Raw genomic sequence first — 22,118 nt, 5'->3', positions numbered from 1 at the left:
AAAAAGCTTTGTTATCATTATAGGATCCACTCCACCTCCAGTGAAGTTAGCAAGAGTTGGATCAGGCCCACAATAAATTAATAGTGATAGTACAATGTGATAATTATAGGGAAACTTATGAATTTGTTTAGATTAGATAGGTGAAACTTCTGTTCCCAGAATTTCATTTTAAGGGTCACTGTCAAAAAATTGTTTAAAATGTACACTCAAAAATGTATCCATCTTTAATCTTGACATGCCACTTTATCAATCTATCTAGGTTTTTATAAGTTTGCCCATCACTGCAGTATCTGAGTACATAGCAGAACAATGGGAGTAACTGTGGATGTGTCTACACAGCAATTAAAAACCCACAGCTGGCTAAGGAGCTCAGTCTAAGGGGATATTTAATTGCGGTGTAGATGTTCAGGCTTGGGCTGGAGATCGGGCTCTAGGACCCTATGCGGGGGAAGGATCCTAGAGCCCAGATTCCAGCCTGAGCCTGAACATCTATACTACAATTAAACAGCCCCTTAGCCCGAGCCCCACAAGCCCAAGCCAGCTGGCACAGCCGTGGGTGTCTTATTGCAGTGTAGACATACCCTAAGTGTTCAAAGAGTTGGAGCACTCCCCTCACACAGTAATTCTTCTTGCTAATACAGAATGAATCCAGCTCAATTGGCTGCCATTCCTCCCATTACCCTCCCTTTCCAAGCACATCATAGCTGCTTTCCTCTACCAATTTACCAACATATCTTTCAGTTCCTTCAACTACTGCTATTTTATTGGCCTCTCAGGCTAGTGTTCAAACCCTGTCTCCATCCTATATCATTCCCCCTAGCCCATTTCTCTTGCTCCCTGCTGCTCTTCCTTTCTGACCACCACTATCCAGCTGCTCCTGCTCCATTGCCAACCTCTCTGGCTCACCATCCCCCACTTTCCTCCCCTAACACCTTTCTCATTGCTAAAGAACACCAGCTCCCAGCAACAATGAATCACACACATGGTGAGAAAAATATATTGGGGTAAAACAAGCAAAAATATGAAGAATGTCTTTCACACTATAAATATTTTTCAGTTGACACAAAGCAGAAGAGGCAAAGAAGAAAATCCCTAAATTCATCATTCATGCTGACAAGAATAAAAATGTAGCAGTACTCTGTACATGCAAAGTCTCTTTACCATACACCTCTAACCATGTATACTGAATTGCTAACTCATGCATATTTAATGTTGTGAGTCACAAGGCCAAAGGCCACGTGCCTTGAACAATTTGAAGTGCAGGTATCCTGATATAATTCCACTTCCTGATCTGCAGTATTGTTTTTAAGAAAATTATTTTACAATAATCTACCAAATAAAGTAGTGTAACAACGATTATTATACTGGATTGCTGAGTTTAGCACCCTGGTTGAATAATCAAAGTTGTATCTCTATATGGACTGATAAAGAAATTGACTAATTAACATCCTTTAATGAATCTTGCAGAATTATATATTTGGGAGTCATGCCTTTCATTCCTTCTTTGACCTTCTGCCCCTTACATTCCTATAAAACATGTTGAAATTAGATTATCTATGTCAAATTAGTTCATTTTTAATATTAAATATTTCATAAGCTTATTTCACATGCTATATTTTCAATAAGACAATGGCTGTCAACCTATGGCCCGTGGATCTTATTCTAGTAGTCCAGAGAATGTATTATTTTGAGAAGCAATCTATGAGGAATTGTGATATTGGGAGGAAAGATGATCTGTGAGAGTAGTGGTTCACAGAATGAAAAGGTTGGAGAAGCATCGAAGAAAGACATCTGTAGGAAAAATCTCATTTCCCAAAAATATAATTAACATTTTGCAAATGTATATTTCTTTCAAGCAGAACAAAAGAAGAAAGCAAAGACAGATAAATTACAGGATGAGATCGATAAGTTGAAGGAGCAGTTACAGCTCACCAAGTCCCTCCTAGAAGCTGAACAACAAGCTCACATGGCCAGATTTTCTAAGGTAGTATATATTAAGTATTAGCAACATCCTACAAGAATCAGTATTCTGGACTGTGTTCACTGATCATGTAGCTTGCAAATGAGGTTAATAGAACTAAATGAAAACTTAAATAAGATTTTTCTGTTTAGCAGCATTGTTCCTGTGCCACATCAGCATCACCTCCTGCAATTTTAAAAGCCCTATTTGTTACCTTCCACTGTCCCTTCTTGAATGTATTTTGGAACCAATATGAAAGGCACTGCTACTGTTAGCACCTGTCAGTCATCAGAATGGCAAAAAGCTCTTATTGGAGCAGATAGAATGCAGAATATTATAATACTATTTATTATTTAAAATATCATATAGTGCCTAGACACTATGGTGATTGGGCACTTGCTAGATACAGCTCTGTAAGTTTAATTGATGGTTTATAAACAGTAAGATGTTCTTTGCCATGAGAACTTCAATCTAACATAGGCAAGACATGAGTTAACAGTTTAAAGAAGGGAGAGTAAGAAGAGGGTAATTGTGAGAAAATGCAAGGAATATCACTTCAACTTGTATGTTAGCCTTTGAACTCTAGGTAAGCAGCCAGCCAAAGGCTTTCAGTAACCTTGAAGCAGTAGGTAGCCTCAGCCATTGTGGAGGGTTGACAAGAGATGAAGCAAAAGTGGAAAGTGAAAAAATTTAAAAGCAGTAATATTGCTTTAGTGGGTAGTTACATGCAAGGGCTTTATTTTATTACTGTTGTTGTTAATGTGAATTGCAATAGGATCTACAAGCAGGGAAGAGAGAATAGGTGTAACAAAGAAATAAAGAAATAATGTGGTTATATAGTTAAGCTACTGCACAAGTTGATAATTTCTGATCATTCCAAATCATCTTGCAATTTTTGTTTCTTTTCAAATAAAATCAGCTATCCTGTCAATATCACAAGAGGGGTGAGTTTTTAGGATGGATTTTGAGGAGGAGAGGATAGAGGCCTAACAGATAACTTCAAGGAGTGCATTCTATGAATAAGGGGCAGTGTGGAGTTGGTTTTTAAATAAGACAGACTTAGTTAAAGACCAATCTTGATCTAAATTTTATAAATGTAATTTAGTTTTAATATTGCATTGTAAATTGTCCCACTTTTCCTAATATTTTGGTAACTTTCTTCTGCATAGCATGGTTATAAAGTTCCCTTTACTTCTGCTGCTGACCTCACAGTAGAAACCATTGTTTCGTACAAGAGGCTATGCAAAGGAAACAAGGGGAGAGCAGCCCTTGATGCTGAAAAAAGTTTAATGCAAATAGAAGAATCAACCAATGATACTGCCAAGAATGACCTTGAGCAGATCGCTGCAGACTATGCGGCTCTGGGAAGAAGGATAAAGGAGTTCGAGGCGCAAGTGGTGTTCTCGTCCATCCTCCCCATGGAAGGAAAAGGCCTGGGTAGAGACCGTCGAATCGTGGAAGTCAACGAATGGCTACGCAGGTGGTGTCGGAGAGAAGGCTTTGGATTCTTTGACCATGGGATGGTGTTCCAAGAAGGAGGAGTGCTAGGTAGAGACGGGCTCCACCTAACGAAGAGAGGGAAAAGCATCTTTGCAAGCAGGCTGGCTAACCTAGTGAGGAGGGCTTTAAAGTAGGTTCACCGGGGGAAGGAGACCAAAGCCCTGAGGTAAGTGGGGAAGTGGGATACCGGGAGGAAGCAGGAGCGCGTGAGGGGGCAGGACTTCTGCCTCATACTGAGAAAGAGGGACGATCAACGAGTTATCTCAAGTGCCTATACACAAATGCAAGAAGCCTGGGAAACAAGCAGGGAGACCTGGAAGTCCTGGCACAGTCAAGGAATTATGATGTTATTGGAATAACAGAGACTTGGTGGGATACTTACATGACTGGAGTACTGTCATGGATGGATATAAACTGTTCAGGAAGGGCAGAAAAGGTGAGGGAGTTGCATTCTATGTAAGGGAGCAGTATGACTGCTCAGAGCTCAAGTATGAAACTGCAGAAAAACCTGAGTGTCTCTGGATTAAGTATAGAAGTGTGAGCAACAAGGGTGATGTCGTGGTGGGAGTCTGCTATAGACCACATACCAAGGGGATGAGGTGGACAAGGCTTTCTTCCGGCAACTCACGGAAGTTACTAGATCGCAGGCCCTGGTACTCATGGGAAACTTCAATCACCCTGATATCTGCTGGGAGAGCAATACAGCGGTGCACAGACAATCCAGGAAGTTTTTGGAAAGGGTAGGGGACAATTTCTTGGTGCAAGTGCTGGAGGAACCAACTAGGGGCAGAGCTCTTCTTGACCTGCTGCTCACAAACCGGGAAGAATTAGTAGGGGAAACTAAAGTGGATGGGAACCTGGGAGGCAGTGACCATGAGATGGTCGAGTTCAGGATCTTGACACGGGGAAGAAAGGAGAGCAGCAGAATACGGACGCTGGACTTCAGAAAAGCAGACTTTGACTCCCTCAGGGAACTGATGGGCAGGATCCCCTGGGAAATAACATGAGGGGGAAAGGAGTCCAGGAGAGCTGGCTGTATTTTAAAGAATCCTTATTGAGGTTACAGGGACAAACCATCCCAATGTGTAGAAATAATAGTAAATATGGCAGGCGACCAGCTTGGCTTAACAGCGAAATCTTTGCTGATCTTAAACACAAAAAAGAAGCTTACAAGAAGTGGAAGATTGGACAAATGACCAGGGAGGAGAATAAAAATATTGCTTGGGCATGCAGGAGTGAAATCAGGAAGGCCAAATCACACCTGGAGGTGCAGCTAGCAGGAGATGTTAAGAGTAACAAAAAGGGTTTCTTCAGGTATGTTAGCAACAAGAAGAAAGTCAAGGAAAGTGTGGGCCCCTTACTGAAAGAGGGAGGCAACCTAGTGACAGAGGATGTGGAAAAAGCTAATGAACTCAATGCTTTTTTTGCCTCTGTCTTCACGAACAAGGTCAGCTCCCAGACTACTGCACTGGGCAGCACAGCCTGGGGAGGAGGTGACCAGCCCTCTGTGGAGAAAGAAGTGGTTCGGGACTATTTAGAAAAGCTGGATGAGCACAAGTCCATGGGGCCGGATGTGCTGCATCCGAGAGTGCTAAAGGAGTTGGTGGATGTGATTGCAGAGCCATTGGCCATTATCTTTGAAAATTCATGGCAATCGGGGGAAGTCCCAGACGACTGGAAAAAGGCTAATGTAGTGCCCATCTTTAAAAAAGGGAAGGAGGAGGATCCTGGGAACTACAGGCCAGTCAGCCTCACTTCAGTCCCTGGAAAAATCATGGAGCAGGTCCTCAAGGAGTCAATTCTGAAGCACTTAGAGGAGAGGAAAGTGATGAGGAACAGTCACCATGGATTCACCAAGGGCAAGTCATGCCTGACTAATCTAATTGCCTTCTATGATGAGATAACTGGCTCTGTGGATGAGGGGAAAGCGGTTGACATGTTGTTCCTTGACTTTAGCAAAGCTTTTGACACAGTCTCCCACAGTATTCTTGCCAGCAACTTAAAGAAGTATGGGCTGGATGAATGGACTATAAGGTGTATAGAAAGTTGGCTAGATTGTCGGGCTCAACGGGTAGCGATCAATGGATCCATGTCTAGTTGGCAGCTGGTATCAAGTGGAGTGCCCCAAGGGTCGGTCCTGGGGCCGGTTTTGTTCAATATCTTCATTAACGATCTGGAAGATGGTGTGGATTGCACCCTCAGCAAGTTTGCAGATGACACTAAACTGGGAGGAGAGGTAGATACGCTGGAGTGTAGGGATAGGATACAGAGGGCCCTAGACAAATTAGAGGATTGGGCCAAAAGAAATCTGATGAGGTTCAACAAGGACAAGTGCAGAGTCCTGCACTTAGGACGGAAGAATCCCATGCACCGCTACAGACTAGGGACCGAATGGCTAGGCAGCAGTTCTGCAGAAAAGGACCTAGGGGTGACAGTGGATGAGAAGCTGGATATGAGTCAACAGTGTGCCCTTGTTGCCAAGAAGGCCAATGGCATTTTGGGATGTATATGTAGGGGCATTGCCAGCAGATCGAGGGACGTGATCGTTCCCCTCTATTCGACATTGGTGAGGCCTCATCTGAAGTACTGTGTCCAGTTTTGGGCCCCACACTACAAGAAGGATGTGGAAAAATTGGAAAGAGTCCAGCGGAGGGCAACAAAAATGATTAGGGGACTGGAACACATGACTTATGAGGAGAGGCTGAGGGAACTGGGATTGTTTAGTCTGTGGAAGAGAAGAAGGAGGGGGGATTTGATAGCTGGTTTCAGCTACCTGAAAGGGGGTTCCAAAGAGGATGGCTCTAGACTGTTCTCAGTGGTAGCTGATGACAGAACAAGGAGTAATGGTCTCAAGTTACAGTGGGGGAGATTTAGGTTGGATATTAGGAAGAACTTCTTCACTAGGAGGGTGGTGAAACACTGGAATGCGTTACCTAGGGAGGTGGTGGAATCTCCTTCCTTAGAAGTTTTTAAGGTCAGGCTTGACAAAGCCCTGGCTGGGATGATTTAGTTGGGGATTGGTCCTGCTTTGAGCAGGGGGTTGGACTAGATGACCTCCTGAGGTTCCTTCCAACCCTGATATTCTGTGATTATATGATTCTAACAGGAGACTCTCTCATGGAGTCAAAAAGACGAGCAGCCAGCTGTTTCCAAGAGACCCAGAGCTGGCTTGGGGAGTGAGTAGCTGTGGAAAGACACAGCTAACTGGTTGTCTCCTGCATTGTTCCCAGTGTCTGAGCCTTTTGTCCCTGCAAATTGCTATATACCTGTGAATTACCTGTCCTCTCCTTTCTGCAATATCATAAAGGAACCAGTGGAGCAGGTGCTTGGAAGTTTATGCAGTGTAGGTGGATTTCCTAACACTGGTTTTCATTTCTAATTTGCCATACGAGCTGCAAGTCTCTGGTGCCCTGGGTGTTTTGCCCCCCAGCTCCTTATGCAAGTTGGGGGTCTATGCATAGTTGTAGGTTATTTGAAATCTTTTTTCTCTAACTTCAAGGGCTCTCTTCCCCTTCACTGTACTGTAGCAGTAGGTATGTATATCTGCACAACAGCTGTGAGGTGTAATTCTCAGCTTGTACAACAACTAATTGAGCTAGTGCCTAAAGATAGCATTGTATCTGCAGTGGCTCGGGCTAGCTGCCGAATATGTACCCAGGCTTTCAGGCAGGATTGTGTTCAGGCTGCTATCCGAAGCTGCTGCCGGTTGCACTCCTGCCATCCTGCTATTTTTAGGTGCGAGCTTGAGCAGAGCTAACATGTACATCTAACTGAGCTGGGAATTAAACCTCTCAGCTGCTGAGTAGACATACCCTTTGGCATGTCTACACTACCACTTTTGTCGGTATAGCTTATGTTGCTCAGGGGTGTGAAAAACACACCAGAGCAACATAAGTTACTCCAATAGAAATGCTGGTGTGAACAGTGCTATGTCGGCGGGAGAGCTCTCTCCCATCATCATAGAGCAGCTACATGAGCGATCTTACAGCAGCTCAGCTGTATCTGTATAGATGTGCTGCTGTAAGCTCTCTAGCGTAGACATGGCCTTAGTCAGATTCCCTTATATGAAACTGCAAGATTGTGATCAGAAGGGGAAAGAGAATGGTTCGTTTACTGGCAATGAGTAAAAAAGTCAAGGAGAACCAAATATAGGTAACATTAAATTGTAAATAAGGCTTTTTAAATGTAGCTTTAAAAATCAGACTAAATTTGGTCTTTATCTTATTATTAGAATGAAGTTTTAAAATATTCAGCTTTAAAGCAGCCTTGATGTGAAGCCCTTTTCCTGAGAGAAGTTGCTGCCCAGCTTTTGATATGAATCACCTCCACACAGCTTCTTATCTGTACTGGACTGGGTTTGTAAGGTCAGATACTCTTGGAAGTGAGAGGCTATTTCTCAGTCTTGCAGTCATCAGCATGACTGTGAGGAGCTATAGTACAGTAACTCAAAGCCTGTTATCTTTAAATAAATAAATAAAGCATTATGAAAAGCTTGCTTTGGAACATGGTTCTGATTCCCATCAATGTGAATCTTTGATCCTAGATTGCTGAAGAACATTTCTCATGTCAGCATAATGGACCTGAACTAACATGGGCATATGCTAGATATGTTAGCCAGTCTGTCCATATTTGATAGTTCAAGTGCTTGAACAGATGGCTCATGCAGCTAAAGCATTGTCTTCCTTATGGCACAGAACACACAGCAATAGTCCATCCCGGTAGTCCATCACAGACATCTTGATGCACCCAAAACACATCCTTCGAAACTATATGAGTCTTAGCTAGGGAGCTGCCTGAGAAGTTCTGAAATTCATGCTTACACTGGCATGAGCCTCTCTCTAGCTCTTTCCCCTGACAATGTTCAGGCTGTCATGGGATGACTGAGGGGGGGGGGTGGGGAAGGGGAAGTATAGAGACAGGGATGTGGAGGGGCTGGCTGAATACATCCTGCCACTGTGACTGATCCCCATTGTCACCCCAGATATCCCTCTCTTCAGAAGGGGTAACTCTTTCCTATCCTACCAGATGAACCATCATTTTCTTACAGAACTAAATAACCTTACAATAAAAAGGGGAGACCTTTGAAGCCTGCTGCTGGCCTCACTTGCCCTCTGTCCCTATTGTAGTAGGAAGAGAACCTGAGACATAACCCCTTGTCATAAGCCCAGAGGCTTGATATGAGGCCTGAGGGGAAACAGGAGGAATTTGGGGCATTATTGGTGGAAAAAATAGAATGAAGGGGGGGAAATTTACATTTTTTCTTAGGCCCTTTAAATCCTTACTATTGCCTGTTTTTTTTTCCCTGTGAAGGGGACTGTGCTCATATTTCTAAAAATTTAAGCCTACAATTTATCCACAAACTGACAACAGTGTGGAAGGAAAATGGAGGCCAAATAAATTTGTTGCTAGACTACTAGCAATTATACTAACTCTGATTATGTCTTTGCCTTCGTTGTCCACTTGCAATTGGACTCCTTCAGCAGAGGTTGCCAAATGTCCACCAAAGACTAACAACTTTTAGTCATGACTACTGTTTGCAGAGTCAAGCAAGTGGCTTCAGACTCAGTACTAATTTCCTGAATCACCCATTTTCCAGTTGTTAATTTGTATATTTATATTTTGCAATTTCATAATTCCTGACATTGTTGGTACTAAATTTATTAATTTATTACTTTTTAAATATAGTACACACATACATCATGAATTTGCAGATGTAAATTTACCACATAATTTCCTCATGAATTTAAGCTTTCATTTTTTTAAATTAAATTTCTAGCCCTATGGTTGCAGTGAGAATTTTTAAATGAGACTGTGTAAGCATGTTAGGGATACCTGCCTGAGTCTGCAGACAGCCTGAAACAATAGCTCTGGAGACATGAGAATTGCCCCATTTAGCTCTGAAATCCAATGACAATCGTTTAAAATGTCATTGTTGTTAACCATTTCTTCCCATAATGTGCTTATCTTGCAACCCCAAACTATCTGCTATGCCTTCCCAAGTGCCAAAAGCCCCGTCTGTCTTTTACTTAAACATTCAGGTTCTCCTGAGAACTTCTAGAATGTAGTTTTCTATGTTTGGTATAAAATTCTGCAGTGTACAAAAAAACTGAAAATGTAAGGGGCAGCAATAAAATACCAATTTTTAATACCAAATTAAATAGCACCAGTGATACTGATTGGATAGTCTGATTTGTTTTTATTTTAAATTAATAGTAATCCATTAAAAAAATTACTTGAAGCTGCAGTGAAGTTTCCAGTCTGTCATATCAGAATACTTCAGAAACAACAGTTGTGGGTTTTCCTGTATAATTAGGTCAATCCTATTACAAGGTATGTGGGACCTTAATTTAATGATGCTCCACAATATGCATTTAATAACATGTCATTTCTATAGATAAATATTTTAACTTAACCATTAGAGAATCCACTATTCAGCTATTCAGTTCCCTGTTTGTTTATACCTTTGAAACAAGGACAGTTAGAGTAATACTGAGAAAGCAAAGTTGCATTTGATATGTAAGGCACAAGGATAGTAAGTAGAATAACAGAACATATCTGATTTGTTGAATTATTTTACCCACCTCAGTAAAATTCACCCAACTATACTAACAGAGTAACTAGAAACTTTCCGGTGGAAGGAAGCTACTTCATAAAAAGCAATAAAAATGGCCTAAAATAAGCTTTATCCCCTGAAGGTGGCAGTATAGTTTCCGTGGTGCTGGGTGTGTGTCCTCTCTTTCGTCACTCTGCCAGGTGACAACCAATCCAGAATGAAAATTTTTGTCTCCATCCCTGATTCCATCTGTAGGCTCACAAGAATTTGCCCAGGTATCATGCCCCTGCTGGGTAGCTGCAGCTGGCATCTTTTCTGTGAAGTGATATCTTAATTTCTGGGCCTTAGATGGCACCAGAGTTCCCATGGAGCAAAAGAAGCAATATGAAAGCCTAAAAATACCACGGAGGAAAGGGAAGAAATCCCCTTCCTGCTCAGCTCCAGCACTGCCCTAATAGTGAGGCTGTTCTGCTCAGAGTGTGCTGCCCCTCCCCCCCACTTCCATGTGGAGTTCTGACAAGCCATATTGAGTGGGAACAGAAGTAACTCTGAACTAAGGGCCTGCATCCCACTCCAGTAGCCGCCCTACAGACACCAGTGGAGTGAGAGGGTCTGCCCAGGACAATCCAGATCTTATGAAAGAAGAGAACCTTATTTCTGAGGAGGAGTTCCAGGATATCAGCAGCATGGAGGTAGGGGACTTCCAGTCCTTCTCAGGGCTTTCCCCACATTAATCATATCTAACAACTGCCTCAAGATGAATGCACCAGCCTTGAAACTGTCCTTGTTAGTATAGAAGAACAGAGAACATCATGGTATGTACAGTACCAGAAGAACACACCTTTCTCATTATGATCTATTTCTGCCATTTCTACTATCCTTGCCGTCATTGCCTTGATATCCCCTAGAAGCATGTGTTGGAGGGCATTTGGCCACTAACAACACTCAGCCCAGCAGTTTGTTTCATATACAGTAAGCACTGAAAAGCTACCAAACAGTGATTGCTTTTTTGGTCACTATTCTCCTAGTACTGTGTTAAAAGTAATGACTTTAAGTTGAAAATCTGTATAAGCCATTATCAAGCCCGAGATTTCAAATTCCCCCTTCCTTACAATCTGTATATATGAGTCACAACTATATTTACTGATAGCCAGAATTACCCTGTTTAGCCCAATTCTTTTGTATATTTATTTCAAAATTTTAATTTTTCTCACTTAAAGTTGTGAGGGCACCTTGTGCGAGCTTTTGCTGTAAAAATGTGAATTTCATAGGACTCCACATCAAGGGAATGATGATTACTCACTGCCATTATTTTTGCTTTTATTTTGCTGGTTCTGATGGATTGATTACGTGTTTTTCTCTGGTAGTGTGATTCATTAATATTGGGTTATAGTTTGCTTGATAACATAGTAACAGTTGAACCCACAGAGTCATAGAATTCTGGAAGGGACCTCAAGAGGTCATCTAGTCCAGTCCCCTGCATTTATGGCAGGACTAAGTATTAAATAGATCATCCATGGCATGTGTTTGTCTAACCTGCTCTTAAAAATCTCCGGTGATGGAGATTCCACAACCTCCATAGGCAATTTATTCCAGTGCTTAACCACCCTGACAGTTAGGAAGTTTTTCCTAATGTCCAATCCAAACCTCCTTTGCTGCAATTTAAGCCCACTGCTTCTTGTCCTATCCTCAGAGTTTAAGGAGAACAATTTTTTTCCCTCTTCCTTGTAAAAACCTTTTATGTGCTTGAAAACTGTTATCATGTCCCCTCTGTCTTCTCTTCTCCAGACTAAACAAACCCATTTTTTTCAATCTTCCCTCATAGATCATGTTTTCTAGACCTTTAATCATTTTTGTTGCTCTTCTCTGGACTTTCTCCAATTTGTCCACATCTTTCCTGGAATGTGATGCCCAGAACTGGACACAGTACTCTACTCTGGGCTGATTAGGCCTCAACTAGAGTGGAAGAATTCCTTCTCATATGTGGATACAACACTCCTACTAATACATCCCAGAATGATGTTTGCTTTTTTTGCAACCATGTTACTTTGTTGACTCATATTTACCTTACTTTAAGGTCAGAAGGGACCACCAAATTATCTAGTCTGACCTCCTGTATATCACAGGCTACCAGTATCAGCCAGTACCCATATAATAACCCCACCAACTGAAATTAGACCAACTCACTAGGGACCACGGGAGACTAAACTGTTATGTGCCATGGGCAGAGAATAGGAGGGGCCAAGGTGCACCAGTGCAAGAGGCCCATGCAGTGGCAGGGAATTGACCAAGTGAGATATACCCAGATAACACCAGCAAGTAACTCGCACTCCATGCTGCAGGGGAATGTGAAAACCCCACAAGGTTCCTGCCAGTCGGAGCTGGGGGAAAATTCCTTCCCAACCCCACATATCATGATCAGTTAGACTCTGAGCGTGTAAGCAAGAACCAGCCAGGTAATATGAATATGTTTTTACAAGTCTGTAAAATATGCAAATTGGTAAGGCTTTGTAGCCTTAAACTTTTGGGGTTGTTTTTGTTTTTTTAACTTGTATTAATTTCAATATATTAGAAGGAAATGGGCCTTAGTTTTTAGGCAGAACTTCCCATTGACTTATTCAGACAAGAGTTAAGGACAGCATGAGTGATAAATGCAAAACAAAAGCTTACAGGTTGAGACTTAAGAGAGGAATGTGATGTAGTCTTTAGGCAAAATTCTTTACGCAAGTGCCTGTAGGAGCTGCAGTTGTTTATTTAGAGAAGGGAAAAAATACTGGTTCAAATAATTGGTTTCACTCAGAAGTTCTGCTTAAAAATTGTAATTGTACAATATTGTAACTATTTGACTCATATAACTTAGCTATTACCTTTGCCAGTTTTAATGTTGCATTCTTTTGTATGTGAGAACAGAGTGAGAGCATTCTTAGGGTAACATTTTAAAATAATTTCAGGAATATGAACATCAAAGATCAAAAGAAGAAGAAATTCTGCAATCTTTTCATAAATGGAAAGAGGAAGAAAAAGAGAAATTGGCTGATGAAATAGAGAAAGTAAAAGAGATGTTTATGAAGGAGTTTAAAGAATTAGCTGCAAAGAATACTGCATTAGAAAATGTAAGTGATTTAAATATGGAATTTCTGTTAATATTGTCTGTAATGAACTGATCTTGGTTTATTATTTGAAACATATCATAATAATACCTAGCTCTTATATAATGCTTTCCATTAGCAAATCTCAAAGCTCTTTACAAAGGGGGGCAGTATCATGATGTTAACATTATAAGAGCTGTATAAAACTTAAAAAATATTTAGTTAATTAATTAATGGTTATATTCTGGTATTGTCTCCTTAATTCCAAAATGTTTTCAGTTATTTTCTGAATTGCACTCATTTGTATGAAGGAATCCTGCCTACAAGTTACATGTTTACTCTTTTCTTAGTCCTGAACCACTGAGTTCTTGTTTTGCAATTGGTTAGTATTTTATCATTACTGTCTGGCGGCACCTACCAAGTGTAGGTGATTATGAGTGACATAGATGAGGAGGAATAGCCTCCGTAGCAAGGTCCTGAGAGAGTAGAACTGCCTGGGGTGTTGTCACAAAGATAGAAAGTTGCATTTCCAAGTTTTCTGACTATGGATACAGCTGTGAGTGTCCAGGCACATCAGAAAAGCAATGTGCATGAATTTAGTAGAACTGCTTTTATTTTGTTGGTGCTAGTTCCTAACCTGCATCCTTGTAATCACAGTAAAACTGATAAATGTTTTACTGCTTAGAAACGTTTGTGGGGAGAGTCTGATGCATACACCAACTCTTAGACCAGTTATAATTTAAACCAAATTGCATATCAAACTGCAGTCCTATAATATTTTCTTGAATATATGCTGGGTTTTTAACAGATATTTTTCCTCTTAGCAATTGTTAGAATTACAGAAGTCCAATATGCAGCTGAAATCCAACTTAGGCACTTTAAAAGACAGCCATGAATTTACAGAAGAGAGACCTCAGAATGATCAGGATTATCAGAATATGATGCAACTTCTTGAAAAACAGGTAGTACTCTGATGTAAAGATGAACATATAATATAGTGATCACTACTGCTAGTCTTTGTGTTTGTACTTCTGTAAATAAGAATGTAAAATTCAGAGTAAATTTCCTGTAATTCTCATTTGCTAAAGTATTTTTTTCTTTTCTGATTCACTGCTATCTACTAAATATCATTAGTAATTTCTGTAATGAAAATTATTCCCATTGTGACTTGCTGAAGAGGGATTTAGACACATTGACCTGGAATTCTCACCTATGCCGTATATGTTCTGAGTGGAGTTCATTGGCAGAAGGAATCATTTGCGCCACCTTCATCCTGGTGTTGCTTTGGAAAAATACATTTAAAAATTGAACAAATGATAAGAAACTCTGAGATGTTAGAAATTTTTAGTAATGGGTTGTTCTCTCCCCGCCCCCCTTTCTTTTAATCGAAGAAAATTCATGGTGGAATTTGTTCAGTTCTTCCCACAAAGGGAAGTATACTCCATCTTTAACAAGTTAAGGTGTTTTATTTCATTGGCACTATAAACAACGCTCCATTAACCAGTGTTTGAACTTATGTTTTTTAGAAAAAAGACTACTAATATGTTTGTTATTAGCAAAATGAAATATATCATGGTAACTTTATATTTTGTCAACTGAGAGACAGGACTTACATGTCCAGGATCCTATGAATACATAATTTCCAGTATGATTAATAACATATAACAATTACACTCAAACATATGAGACACTTCAATTACTGTTTAAGTCATAAGGAAGGGGTTACTGAAATGCTCCAGTATTAATAATCTTTTATGCTGTTATAATGTAATTCAGCTTCATGATTAACCAATTTTTAATACAAACAAAATCTTTTCAATGAACATTTACTTTCATTGTAGGAGGGTAAGTGGACTTCCAGAATACAAGCCCTTCATCAAGAACATGAAAAAGAAAGGTGCCAGGTAAGATTGCATAGCAATGTATTTATACCAACAACCTATTTTTAAGCCAGTGAAATAAAAGCAAGGACCACACTCTGACAATGCTACTAATACAGTTTTCAACAACTGGCAGATTAGAAATCATAGATAATCAGAATTTATGTTCAGAATACATTCTTTTAGTATATAGAATTATTTATTATTTCTCTATTTCTTTTACGGTAGTGCCCAGAGATAGCAGTCAGGATCAGGGTCCTGTTGTTAAAGAACCTGTAGAAACACAGAGAGACTGAGTCCATGGCCTGAAGAGTTTAACGTTTTTTCAGCTATGTGCAGAATGTACTATATAGTATTTTTGCATACTAGGTAGTTAATATAATGTATAAAATAAAATGGCAATGTACAGCTCTCATTTATCCTGATGGGCCAACGGGGGCGGATTTCCAACCTTTTCCAGCGGTGAATCTCAAATTCCTCCCTGCATCCTCCCCTTTTTTCCCGCATTGGGTCTCTCTAGTCCTGAGTCCTTTGAGCTTTTCTTGTTCCAGGAAAAACATTATAATGGAATTTGATTTCTGCATTAATTCTCATATTTTACTTTTTCTTTCTCTTCTTCAGTCTTTATCTTTTTTTCTTCTAGTTATTTTTTCCTCTCCTTCCTGCTCTAAGTTTCTGTCTTTCCTTCCTCCTCCTCCCTTCATGTCTCATTCGGCAACATAACCATGATCCGGAACTGTCCAGATCAAAAATGGGAAGATCAGGGGCTGCATGGCTATTACTACTTCACCCCCAGCAAGCAAGCAGCAGGGAAGAGTCATGCAACACCCTGAAAAGGGATATAGTAAATTACTTACACACACACACTGGGTACAAGAGTAGGGGACAGGTGAAATTGTGTGTATTCCTTATGGGGTTTGTCACTGCATTCTGCCCCATACTCATTGCTGATCCTGAATCAAGCCCATTTTTGTGTTCATTGCCCAGATTCCCATCTATTCTTTCTAAAATAGCATTATTTGCTACCATGGGTAACTGTAAATAATTTTCTTTATCTAGTCCTGTACATTTCCCTGTAGGTCTTACTTTCAGACCATGTCCATAATGTATACGCACATCCCTTACTGCGTTATGTGCTTTTTAATACTCTGTGTAAATGAAAAATATTATAGGCCCTGATTTAGAAAAAAAGTCTTGTATTCAGGAAAGCACCGCAACACATGCATGAGCCCCGTTGAAATCACACATGCTTAAATACTTTCTTGAATTAGGGTGTGACAGAGTGTTCAAACCCTTCACTGGGGCTAGGGAGGCTGAGTGTTCTAAAGTAGCCCTGACCCTCCTCCCCTGCCAATCATGCATGATAGGAATGGGGAGCTTTAAAAAGAGGGTGCTGTAGTCAAGCGGGGGGAAGCCCAGAGAAGGGAGTGGCTAGAGTAGAGTAGAAGGGGGCACCCTAGAGAAACTCATTTACACAGGGCCACGAAGAGAAGGATTTGAACCAAAACCTTGCTTGTGTAAACAATATAATAAAATATTTTATGTAGGACTTTCAAGAGATTAAAAAAATTAATCACAATTAATTGCATGATTAATCGCACTGTTAAACTGTAATAGAATACCATTTCTTTAAATATTTTGGATGTTTTCTACATTTTCAAATATATTGATTTCAATTACAACACAGAATACAAAGTGTACAATGCTCACTTTATTTTTGATCACAAGTATTTGCACTGTAAAAAAAATAAAAGAAACAGTATTTTTCAGTTCACCTAATACAAGTACTGTAGTGCAATCTGTTTATCATGAAAGTTGAACTTACAAATGTAAAATTATGTACAAAAAAACTGGCATTCAAAAACAAAACTTGAGCCTGCAAGTCCACTCAGTCCCACTTCTGGTTCAGCCAATCACTCGGACAAAAAAGTTTGTTTACATTTGCAGGAGATAATGCTGCCCGCTTCTTATTTACAGTGTTACCTGAAAGTGAGAACAGGCATTCACATGGCACTGTCGCAAGATATTTATGCCAGATGCACTAAAAATTCGTATGTCCCTTCATGCTTCAACCACCATTCCAGGGGACATGTGTCCCTGTCGATGATGGGTTCTGCTCTATAACTATCCAAAGCAGTGCAGACGAATGCCTGTTCATTTTCATTATCTGACTCAGATGCCACCAGCGGAAGGTTGATGTTCTTTTTTGGTGGTTTGGGTTCTGTAGAGTCTGCATCTGAGTGTTGCTCTTTTAAGACTTCTGAAAGCATGCCCCTCACCTCGTCTCTCTCAGATTTTGAAAGGCACTTCAGATTCTTAAACCTTGGGTCAAGTGCTGTAGCTATCTTTAGAAATCTCATATTAGTACCTTCTTTGTGTTTTGTGAAATCTGCCGAGAAAGTGTTCTTAAAATGAACATGTGCTGGGGCATCATCCGAGACTGCTATAACATGAAATATATGGCAGAATGCGGGTAAAACAGAGCAGGAGACATACAGTTCTCCCCAAGGAGTTCAGTCACAAACTTAATTAATGCATTATTTTTTTAACAAGCGTCATCAACGTGGAAGCATGTCCTCTGGAATGGTGGCCGAAACATGAAGAGGCATAGGAATGTTTAGCATATCTGGCATGTAAATACCTTGCAATGCCAGCTACAAAAGTGCCATACAAATGCCTATTCTCACTTTCTGGTGACATTGTAAATAAGAAGAGGGCAGCATTATCTCTCATAAATGTAAACAAACTTGTTTGTCTTAGCGATTGGCTGAATGGACTTGTAGGCTCTGAAGTTTTACATTGTTTAGTTTTTGAGTGCAGTTACGTAACAAAAAAAAATCCATGTTTGTAAATTGCACTTTCACGGTAAACAGATTACACTACAGTACTTGTATAAGGTGAATTGAAAAATACTATTTCTTTTGTTTATCATTTTTACAGTGCAAATATTTGTAATCAAAAATATACACTTTGATTTCAATTACAACACAGAATACAATATATATGAAAATGTAGAAGAACATCCAAAATATTTAATATGTTTCAATTGGTACTCTATTATTTAATAGTGCGATTAAAACTGTAATGAATTGAGATTAATTATTTTAATCACAATTAATTTTTTTTAGTTAATTGCGGCAGTTAACTGTGATTAATCAACAACCCTAATTTATGTAATATTAACAATTAGTTACTTTTCACTGGTTTATTTTGTAGCTGCTGTCACAGATTGAGAAGCTTAAATCATCAATGACAGAGGACCTAAATGCAAGTAACATCTTCTATAAGAAAAGGATAGAGGAGCTAGGGCAGAGGCTTCAGGAACAGAACGAGCTGATTATTTCTCAAAAACAGCAGGTCTGTTTTATAACATATTCTTGGGTATCTAAAACCTTGGGGGCATGTGAGAAGAGATTTTTTTTTTAAATACTGTAATCTGTGGATGAATTTCCAATTTTCATAAATCAGTATTCTCCTAAAACTCAAATTGGTGGTTTTACCTCTGTAAGTGGCATTGGTGAGATCATTACTGGAATACTGTATTGGTTTTGATGGCCGTACTTCTAAAAGAGTCCGCCTGGGCCATCAAATTCAATCTTCTATTGTTGCAGTCAACCCGATCAGAAATCCCATTCATAGATTTATCAAATTTGAAAGGACTCAGGAAAGATCAGCAGTAGTGATTTGAGGTCTGGAAAACATACTTCACAGTGAGAAACTTAGCAAGCTCAGTCTATTTAGTTTATCCAAGACAAGGTTAAGAGTTGACTTGGTTATGGTCTACAGGTATCTACCTGGGAAGAGATTTCTGAGTGTAGACACTGTTCTAATTTATGAGAAAAGGGTATAACAAGATCTAATGGCTAGAAATGAAGCTAGACAAATTCAGACTAGAAATACGGCACAATTTTTTGACCACAAGGATAATTAATCATTGAAACAGCTAACCTAGGAATGTGATGGATTCTCCATCACGTCAAGTCTTTAAATCAAGACTGGATAGATTTCTAAAAGAGATACTATAGTTCAAACAGTTTGTGGGCTTGATGCAGAAATTACTGGGTGAGGTTGTATGGCCTGTGTTATGCAGTAGATCTGTCTAGATCAGGGGTGAGCATACTTTTTGGCCTGAGGGCCACATCGGGTTTCAGAAATTATATGGAGGGCTGATTAGGGGAGGTTGTGCCTCCCCAAACAGCGAGGCGTGGCTTAGCCCTCGTCCCTTAACGGCCCCCCGACTCCTGCCCCATCAAGGCCCCCATCCCCTGACCGCCCCCCGAACCCCCACCCCTGACTGCTCCCCACTGCCCCATCCAACCCCTCCTCTCATTCCTGACTGCCCCCATCCAACTACCCCTTCTCCCTGTCCTCTGACTGCCCCCCTGGGACCCCTGCCCCCATTCAACCCTCCCATTCCCTGCCCTCTGACTGTCCCGACCCCATCCACCCCCTGACCACCACCCCCACCGAACTTCCCTGCCCTCTATCCAAACCCCGTTCCCTGCCCCCTTACCGCACTGCCTGGAGCACCGATGGCTGGAGCCAGCCACGCCACTGCGCAGCACAGAGCACTGGGTCAGGCCGGGCTCTGCAGCTGTGCTGCCCCAGGAGCTCGCAGTCGCACTGCCCAGAGCATTGCGCTGGCAGCGCAGTGAGCTGAGGCTGCAGGGAAAGGGGAACACTGGGGGAGGGGCTGGGGCTAGCCTCCCGGGCCAGGAGTTCAGGGCCAGGCAGGAGGGTCCCACGGGCCACTAGTTTGCCCACCTCTGGTTTAGATCATCATAATGGTCCCTTCTGGCTTTAAAAATCTATTAATGTATCTGTGTTAAATTGTGTGTGCTTATCAACAAGAGTCTGATTTTGCAGACTTCAGAAAGTGTTTAATTTTAAGCACATGCATAAGTCTTTGCACAATGGGGGGCCAAGATTTGTGTGGCTGGTTAGCAAGTAGCAACTCTTAAGTCATTTTCCATAACAAAAAATTACAGCTGAGAGTCAGAAACCTACTGAGCAATAAATAAAATACAATTAAATAGTATATTCAGAGAAGCAGATGCAGAAGAGTACTTAGTCTCAGACAAACTCCATACAAGAAAAGTGACATCTCCAAAGGAAATCAGCATTACCTGGGTTATAAAATGTCTCATAAAGGATCTCAAGGCTCCTTTTCTGAAAGGCAACTATGAAGGTCAAAGTTCCTCAAAGTGGAAGGGCTTGAACAGCAGATGAGATTGCTGAGAGAAACTGAAAGCTAGACTGGATAGATCATGAAAGGAGGTACCATTCAGGTGACACACTATGAGTTGAGACCTTTGATGGGTTGGATGTGCCAAGGATGGAAGCATGTGTCAATAGGGAAATGAATACGGTAGCATATTTTACAGGAAGATATCAAGCAAATTAAAAAGTAGCATTAAGAATTTGGAAATCATCACTGGAAATAGGGTGAGGGACTAAAGAGAACTGAACATGATCTCAATATTTTCCTTGATCCTTTTAAAATATTGGTAAGTTAAAAAGTTCAAGTCTGACCTTTCTACCAGGAAATTTACTAAGGACAAAATAAGAACACTTTTATAAATACAGATTGATCAAAGTCAGAATGGGTTTATAAAGGAATGTGATGTTGAATTTAAATGAATATAACTAACCTTCATGAGGACATTAAATGAAATTTGACTAGAAAGAAATAGACATAAGACATACTTCAGAAACATTCACTTATAGCCTTGGTTTGATGAGTAAAAAAATTATGCAGGACACTGTGTTCTACTGTTGTTTAGCAAATAGCTATAAATGATAAAAATTTGTTTCTAAATGCAAAAAATAAATTAAAAATCTAAGAAGTTCCTTGCAAAGAACTGTGATACAAGAACTTCAGGGTTTCATAATGAAGGCCTCAAAAGTCTATAAATGCTAAAGTTATGATTCTTCAAGCAATCTCTGCACATTTCCCATGCATGGGGTGCACTAAGCACCATCAGCACATCCCAAGAGTGGGAATTTGCAGAGACCATCTTGAAGAACTCTTGCTATATGTGATCAACCTTTATGTACTGGAGCAAATTTTGATGTGTCTCCAGTTGCTTATACATTAAATATGACACAGGCTTAAGTGCTTTGCTCAATTGGGCCCCAGGACACCTTTTAAATTATATGATTATTAAAGGTATGGTTCTGTCATGGAGGTCACAGATTCCTTGACTTTCCAGGACCTCCACAATTGCTTGCGCAGGGGCAGGGCTGGAGCAACTGTCAGCCCCACGGATGCCAGAGCAGGGGCCTCTGGAGCAGTGGCCGGCAGTCAGCCATTGGGCCGCCTGATCAGAAGCCCCAGGGCTGAAGCAGCAGCTGGGGTTGGGTCAGCCCTCTGTAGCTGGAGCAGCGGCAGTCAGCCACTGCTGCAGGAGCAGCCATGATGCTGGAGCAGCTCCGAGGCTCAGCCCCCGGCAGTGCTCAACTGTTAGTCCCCCCCCACACCAGGATTTTTTTAGTAAAAGTCGGGGACGGGTCTCAGGCTTCTGTGAAATGTTGTTTATTGTCTGCGATCTTCCCTTGACTTTTACTAAAAATACCCATGACAGAATCTTAACCTTAATGATTATCTAAATGTTTTTCTGCAGAACCCCATCTTTGTTCATTGCACAGGCTGAGTGGCAACTGAGGCTGAACTGTGTAGTGAATATGGTTGGGGACCAGAGAAAATCAATGGGACTTTTCACACACTTAAAATTAAGCATGTGCTTAAGGTCTTTGTTGGATTGGGGCTGGACTTCAGGCCCCACTGTAGAAGTTGGAAATACAGCATGTAGTAAACGATACAAGCTCCCATAGGACCCCTGCCTATTTCACTGCATAGTCGAATGGCATATGAGGTATGTCTACAGAGCAGAGAGAAACCCCCAGCTGGCCCATGCCAGCTGAATTGGGCTCATGGGGTTAGGGTTATGGGGCTGTTTCATTGCTGTGTAGATTTCTGGGCTCGGGCTGGAGCCCGAGCTCTGAAACCCTCCTGCATTGCAGGGTCCTCCTTCACTGAGCACCATGCAGCTTGAGTGTTGAATGAAGTGGAGTCCAATGAAAACAAAATTTCTTCATCTATGTAGCATTTTAAATAATCATTCCTGTCATCCTGT

General features: G+C 40.8%; 1 protein-coding gene across 3 annotated transcripts in view; it reads left to right on the top strand.

The window, feature by feature from the left end:
• Nucleotides 1–22,118, top strand: part of DZIP1 (DAZ interacting zinc finger protein 1) — a 70,818-nt gene that overhangs the window by 5,693 nt on the left and 43,007 nt on the right. For 2 of the 3 annotated variants that reach the window (XM_074962659.1, XM_074962674.1), the window contains exons 3-7: nt 1,857–1,984; nt 12,965–13,126; nt 13,927–14,064; nt 14,944–15,006; nt 18,199–18,339. In XM_074962659.1, the coding sequence (XP_074818760.1) occupies nt 1,857–1,984; nt 12,965–13,126; nt 13,927–14,064; nt 14,944–15,006; nt 18,199–18,339 (632 nt within the window). The remainder of the gene's footprint in view (nt 1–1,856; nt 1,985–12,964; nt 13,127–13,926; nt 14,065–14,943; nt 15,007–18,198; nt 18,340–22,118) is intronic. The other variant, XM_074962667.1, reaches the window with a different exon arrangement.

Source organism: Natator depressus, chromosome 1, assembly GCF_965152275.1.
Source record: "Natator depressus isolate rNatDep1 chromosome 1, rNatDep2.hap1, whole genome shotgun sequence".
NCBI lineage: Eukaryota > Metazoa > Chordata > Testudines > Cheloniidae > Natator > Natator depressus.
This window is presented reverse-complemented; position numbering and strand designations above follow the sequence as displayed.